We start from the raw sequence: 7,449 nt of genomic DNA, 5'->3' as shown, positions 1-7,449 counted from the left end.
TCCTGTCGATGGCCTGCTTTATCCTAGCATCAAGGTGTTGCAGTGCCGACTCGCAGGATTTTCCTGCGTGTTTATTTTGACTCCATGTTTATTTTGACTCCAAGCTCCGTGTTTATTTTGACTCCAAGCTCAACTTCACCGCCCACATAAACTTTATCATTTCTAAATCGATTGCAATGTTAGCTTTTATTCGTCGAAATAGTTCTTCGTTTTCTGATCCCTATACTCTCCAACTGTTACACTCGTCCTTAGTTCGGTCCATGTTGGAATACGCGGTATTTGTTTGGACACCGTGTCATGCAGTCTACATTAATACAGGGTTTGATTGAAAAGTAATGAGCCTTATTTTTTTTAAGCAGTTCCATTACACCTTTTGGCTTATACAACTAATATTCTTCAAAATAGGACCCTTGATCGTCAATACACCGCTGGTTGCGGTCCTTCCACTGCAGGAAACATTTCTTAAACTCATCCGCCGGATTCGCGTTCAATTCGGCTATCACAGTTTGTTGGATCGCCTCGATAGAGTCGAAACGCCTCCCCTTCAGCTTTCTTTTCAGGCGCGGGAACAAGAAGAAGTCCGAAGGGGACAGGTCCGGGCTGTAGGGAGGGTAGAGAACCACCGGAACCCGAATCTTGGCCAATGCAGAGGTGCAGAGGAAGGCGGTTTGTTCATCAGTCAAAACCTTTGGAACCAATTTGGCACACACTTTGCGCATTTCAAGTTTTCCGGTCACGACACATTGTAATCAGTTAAATTTAACTCTTCACTGATCTCACGTAAACTAGCACGACGGTCAACGCTCGAAAATTCACGAACCCTGTTCACATCTTCGTATGTTTGCGTCGTCGAAGGCCTTTCAGATCGCTGTTCGTCTTCGACGTCCTCCCGGCCTTCCTTGAACGACTTGTGCCACCGTTTTACCTGGGCACTGGACAGAGATTGGTCCACGTAAGCCTCCTTGAGTAGCCCAATGGTTTCGGTACTCGTTTTGTTTAGCTTTACGAGTAACGTTGCTCCAACGATCGCTGCATTTTCGCCACTGCAAAATCCTAACACACTTTTAAAACAGCTTTCACGCGCGGAGCGATGTTGACTGCGCCGCTGTTTCCAGCGAACTGGAACCGGTTTCTAGTGGAAGGGGAAGGTCCAACGATCACCAGCCGATTCGGTTGATCGCTTAGCAGACGCTCGGCGCGGGAAGGCTCATTACTTTTCAATCAAACCCTGTAGATTAGAGTCTGTTCAGAGAGCTTTTGTGCGTTTTGATTTGCGCTCGATGAAATTCGTTGATCCCATCACGTCTTATCGGGCTCGTTGCTTATTAATACATCTAATTTCCTTACAGTCTAGGCGTGTTCTCTTGTCGATGTGTTTGTCTTCGATATTTTTGCGGCCTCAATAGATTGTCAGTATCTGTATGAGGGACGTTAACTCAATTTAATGCTTATTCTTCTTCCTCCATGTTTACTTTTAAAAAGTTAATTGTAAGACTCTTGTCATAAGGTCTTAATTTGCATCTTCCTATCTAATAGTCTGTCAGCCTCTTTTTTGTTGATTGAATAAATAAATAAAAATAAAAAATAAAAATAAATAAATGCATCTTCAATTTGTAATTTTCTAGCGCTTTGGCCTAAATTTTCTTGCAGAGGTTTTAAATAATATTTGTTCACTGTTTCTCCAAGATTTCTCCTAGATAAAATTTCCCACATCATTTGATGGCATGCAGACCCGCACCATTACGTTGCCACCGCCGCACACTGGGGATTTTTGTACAGAGATGCGGAAAAAAGTAAACATCCCAAAAAATATTTACATTTTTACTACTAACGAAGTTGTATATATTTGTGTATGAAAAGAACATGTTTAAAAACTATTTTTTTTTTTAATTAAAAAGAAACAATGTTTTCTAAAATTCATAAATTTTAATTTTTTTTTTTTATTAATATAAGCCAGCAAATATTTACGCACAGGATACATGTAAGTTCATAATTCTGAATTACCCTCAAAATGTCAAAACAAAATTAAAAGTGTTTCGTTATCATTATGCACACACTAGAAAGCGTTTAGTTATTATCATTGCCAAAAAATAATCAGTGGCGCCTGGTGGCACCTGGTGCAATTGAACTGTAAGTCGGAGTTTAGTAATTCTTTTTGATTTTATTGTTGGTTCTATTCTGGAATTTAGAAATACCATTAAACATTGAGTAGGTGGTATGTTGGAAATTTCACTTTCTTCCGCTAAATCCCCAGTGTGCGCCGTGTTTTGTAGTAGCAGCTTGTGGTTTGAGTTCCGTGTTGGCTTTACGCCATGTAAAAGTTCTGCCATCAGGTGCAAATAAACTCATTTCTATCTCGTCTGCAAACAGTTGCTACTAGGCAGGTTAGTAACTTCGACGTTGGGCCCCTCGACGATACGCAGATCCGTCAGGAGGGGCACCCCTCAGGGCGGTGTACTTTCTCCTCTGCTGTGGATTCTGGCAATGAATCAATTGTTGAAGAATCTAGAGGAAAGGAGAATACACGTAGTGGCCTACGCAGACGATGTTGCAATATTAATAAGAGGGAAATTCCCAGATACCCTCCGCAATATAATGCAAAATGCTTTGAACGATGTAAGCCGGTGGGCTGCATCGAGTGGTCTTGGGGTAAATCCCAGCAAAACAGAACTAATTATGTTCACCAGGAAATACAGGTTACCTGTCCTAAACCCCCCTACTCTTGAGGGTATCACACTATCAATTGGGGAAGAGGCGAGCTACCTAGGACTGATATTAGATAGGAAGCTCTCGTGGAAACAAACGATTAGTGATAGAGTAAAAAAAGCAGCCACAGCACTCTATACATGCAAAAGAATTGTAGGGGCAAAATGGGGCCTAACCCCAAAAATAGTACACTGGCTATATACAGCAGTGGTACGGCCTATCATGACATACGGTGCATTGGTCTGGTGGCCAATACTCGAGAAAAGAACAACAGTAAAACGCCTAGAAAGTATTCAAAGAGGTGCTAGTCTCTGCATAAGCGGGGCACTAAAGACTACGCCCACGGCAGCGATGAATGTCATGCTGCATTTATTACCGATTGAGGCCTACAGCAAGCAGCTGGCGGCGAAATCGGCACTTAGGCTAAGAGAATCTTCTAACTTAGCCACTAACAGGAGGGGTCACGCTAGAATACTAGACGAATATCCCTTCCTACATCAAGCGACAGACTTTTGTAGCTCAGTAGAGTTGCACTTAAACACATCCTTTACCATAACTTTCCCAACGAGGGAAAATTGGGACAATAGGATAATGGACAATAAAAGCGGAATCAGCATCTATACTGACGGTTCCAAGCTAAATGATCAAGTAGGCGGAGGCATTTATTCTGAAGGAATGTATGCCAACACCTCATTCCGGTTACCGGATCACTGCAGTGTATTTCAAGCTGAAATTTTGGCTATCAGGGAGGGCCTGCTAGCCCTAAATAAAAGAGTCCTCACCACAAGGGATATAAACATATTTTCAGATAGCCAATCGGCCCTGAAAGCTTTAAAATCGCCCAATATTAACTCGAAGACAGTAAAAGAATGTATGGACGTTTTGACAGAACTATCACAGTACTTTGCAATAAACCTGCTCTGGGTGCCGGGTCATAGAGACATAGAAGGCAACTGCAAAGCAGATGAATTAGCGAGATTGGGGACCACGTTACCGATCCAACCAGACAAAGCGGACATTCCTATACCCTTAGCAACTTGTACGATGCTTATAGATAAACACACTATCAGTGCTGCCAACAGGCTGTGGTCTCAGACCTTGACCTGTAGAACTAGTAAAATGACGTGGCCGGAATGGAACATGGGCCGCACAAACCGACTGTTAAAACTAAACAGGAAAAATATGAGAAATCTACTAGGGGTCCTAACAGGGCATTGTCTGATTGGCAGACATGCCAGTAGGCTGGGAGCGCCCTATAACGACTACTGCAGAAGCTGTAACGATATTGAAGAAGAAGAGACTATAGAACACTTTCTATGCGGGTGCATGGCTCTGGATGGAAGAAGGTTCAATATTTTAGGAAAAAGTTCCCTGAATAACTTGGCAGAAGTAGCCAATGTAAAAATAACAAGTCTTGTTAAATATATTAAAGCCACAGGTTGGTTCAATGAGGACAATGTAGAGTTAGGAGAGGGGACAGCCCTGGTGGTATCACAATGGGCCTACAGCAGGCCTAGGTGTGTCAACCGACAACCACTATACCTACCTACCTACCTATCTCGTCTGCAAAAAGTGCGGTACTCAAGAATGCTGGAATCTTATTTAGATGATCCTTGCACTTACGAAAGGTTTAGTACGGACTATTCCACCATTCAAATTTGGTTCCCTCAGCATTATTCAAACAGTTTCTTGCTAGAAGTCTTACCCAAACCCTTTTCGGTCATTTCAGTTAACTTTGAGTGCTTGTTGCTGGATTTTTCATCACTTGGCGCTTTAACCACTCAAACTATTTCTCTGTGAAAGTTTTATTTGCAGCCTGTCGTCCCTTATATACCACGCGATTGTCATGCATTAGGCGTTCAATAATGTGCTAAGCTGTTGACGAACTTAAATTTACAATTTCAACTATTTTATGATGCGACATTCCTTTTTCGAAATGCTCCATAATTAAGTCACGCTTTTCTATCGAAATTAAAATCTATATGCAATTTCACGCCGTTACTGTTTTTTTTTTTATTTGCTTTTCAATTCTTCTTATCTGGTCACCCTGTACTGCAAAAATCAGCTGCACTAGCGTGGCTGTCGCTTACAAAACAGCGATCGCGCACATCAAAACAAACAGTGCAAGTCAAACAGTTAAAGAAAACTAACAGTGTGAAGAGAAACAGCTACGCCACAGTTCCCAGTACAAGTAGCTGATCAAGTTTATAGTCCCACAATTTAGCCATAGCGTATCTGTTGCAAAAAAAATCAACTTCTTTAAAATTGTGTAAATTTTGCAGCAATGAATCAACAAAATCCGTTTTTTGCTTACGCAAATTTTTCAAGCATGGCTCAATACAGTCAGCTCATGACTTCGGAACAAACCTACGCAAATGCTGTAAATATGGCTCAATACAATCAGTCGACTAGTTGGCAACAAGCTCACGCAAATCTCGCAAATATGGCTCAATACAATCCGGCGATCAATTTGGAGCAAGCTCACGCAAATCTTGCAACTATGGCTCAATACAGGCAGTTCCATACTTTGCAACAAGCCTACGCGAATCATTTGAATCAGTGCAATATGGCCACCACCACCCCACCTCAAGTACTGGACCAACGAAACGCTTTCGTAACATTCCCGCAAATGACCGCAAGAAATAGATTGTATGAGAACCAGGTGAAAATATACAGAATCAATCAAGTTGTTGAACACGAGATGCTACGCCAGCACAATCTCTTTGTCGAGGAAGAGCTCAACTTTATGAAGGGAAAATTCGACGAGAATCCAGTACGATTGCAGCGTCGCATTGGTCCACTGAGTAAGCATATTGCTGACGAGCGTGATCCAGAGCAGATCATGGAGTTGTTGAAACGTAAGCAACGTGCCGAGTCGTGTCGTCAATCGCGCATCACTAATAAATTAAAGGGTGCTACCGAACTGTATCGCGATCAGTTTTTGCTCCAGAAAATTGAGCAATTGCGGAAAGCACACACCGAAATGATGGAGAAAATTAAAAGTACTGAGCAGAGACTTCTCAATAGAGGCCACAATCCGTGGCGCTTGGAGGAGTTACGTACACTTTGTGGTTATAAGGACGTTGAATTTCCGGAGGTGAAGCCACCAAAGCCGCCGACTGTTACACTCGAGGATGTTATGGACACAGATGAATAATATTTCAAGCCGTTTTTTGTGACCCAAATAATTTGCATGTTTGGTGACGTTTGCCTAGATATTTGTGACATGGAGCTATCAAAACAAAAGTGATGTGTGATTATAACAGCAATTATAACAACAACATAACCATAACTGAAGATTTTAATTTAAAAACGACTCAATAAATGTTTCAAGTACGGGAATGTCCGTATGTGAATGTGTATAAGAAAATTGATAATCACTGATGTTTTATTTAAAATTTCAGCGGCTTTTTTTTATTTTTTTGCTGTTTTTTGTTTTTCAAAATTTTATCCATTTGACGCCGTTTTGATGATTTTTGGCCATTAAGTTATTAATTTTTCAATGCAATTATTTTTTTTATAAAATTATATTATAAAAAGTTTATTTAATAATTTTTTTTATAAAAATATAGCTCATACTACAACAAAAATCATATAAAGCGAAGTTAAAAAATTTTTCATAAATTTTTTTTTTTAATTAGTTTTTTATGAAAATATAGGTCGTACTACTGTAAGCGTCAAAAGAAAGTGTACGCCACATTTTGATGAGTTTTGACTATTAAGTTATTAAGTTTTAATTCCAATTATAATTATATTATTATTATATTATTTATATTATATTATAAAAAGTTTATTTAATAATTTTTTTTTTTTTAATTTTTTTTTTTTAACTTTTTTTTTATAAAAATATAGTTCATACTACAACCAAAAATCATATAAAGCAAAGTTTGGAAATTTTTCATAATTTTTTTTTGCGCTTTAATTTTTTTATAAATGTAAGTAAGGGGAATTTGGTTGTAAAATGAAAAATCTTTATTTATTCTTGTAAATCAATTTCATCCCCTTCAAAATAATCCCCTCTCGAGGAAATACACTTATGCCAACGATTTTTCCAATCCCCGAAACATGCCAAATAGTCCATTTCCGGTATAGCCGTCAGCACCTTCTTCGATTCAGCTTTTATCTCCTCAATCGACTCGAAACGCGTTCCCCGGAGTGGTCTCTTGAGTTTTGGGAATAGCCACAAGTCACACGGAGCCAAATTTGGCGAATACGGTGGTTACGAAACGATATATGTGGAATTTTTGGCGAAATGGTCACGAAGAACGAGTGCAGTGTGAGACGGTGCATTATCGTGATGCAAAAACCAAGAGTTGTTGGCCCATAATTCTGGTCTTTTTAGACGAATTGCTTCGCGTAAATGACGCATAACGCTCAAATAATATTCCTTATTAACAGTTTGGCTAGGTGGAAGGAATTCATAGTGCACCACACCAGGAAAATCTAAAAAAACTGTCATCATGACCTTTATTTTTGAATGACTTTGACGTGCTCTTTTCGGTCTGGCCTCGCCTTTAGCACGATATTCGCTTGATTGGTCGGTTGTTTCAGGGTCGTAAGCATAAATCCAAGTCTCATCTCCCGTAATGATGCATTTGAGCTTGTCCTGATAGTCTGATGTATTATTTCACACACATCAACGCGACGACTTTTTTCCAAGAAATTGAGATTTTTCAGTACCAAACGAGATTTGACTTTTCGTAGGCCCAAATGGTCTTTCAAAATGGTTTTTACAGATCCTTC

General features: G+C 39.8%; 1 protein-coding gene across 1 annotated transcript; it reads left to right on the top strand.

Moving 5' to 3' along the window:
* Positions 1-4,841: 4,841 nt before the first annotated feature.
* LOC129252919 (uncharacterized) lies at positions 4,842-6,083 on the top strand. The gene has a single exon (XM_054891085.1). The coding sequence runs from the start codon at positions 4,991-4,993 to the stop codon at positions 5,861-5,863; it is 873 nt and encodes a 290-aa protein (XP_054747060.1). The 5' UTR covers positions 4,842-4,990; the 3' UTR covers positions 5,864-6,083.
* The last annotated feature ends 1,366 nt before the right edge of the window (positions 6,084-7,449 follow it).

Source organism: Anastrepha obliqua, chromosome 1 (assembly GCF_027943255.1).
Source record: "Anastrepha obliqua isolate idAnaObli1 chromosome 1, idAnaObli1_1.0, whole genome shotgun sequence".
In the NCBI taxonomy this organism is placed as follows: Eukaryota; Metazoa; Arthropoda; class Insecta; order Diptera; family Tephritidae; genus Anastrepha; species Anastrepha obliqua.
The sequence above is the reverse complement of the archived record's forward strand: the minus strand, read 5'-3'. Positions and strand labels throughout refer to the sequence as shown.

What these genes read in the sequence shown, in the direction of transcription:
- LOC129252919 (XM_054891085.1), top strand. Translation starts at nt 4,991, where the DNA reads ATGAATCAACAAAATCCGTTTTTTGCTTACGCAAATTTTTCAAGCATG.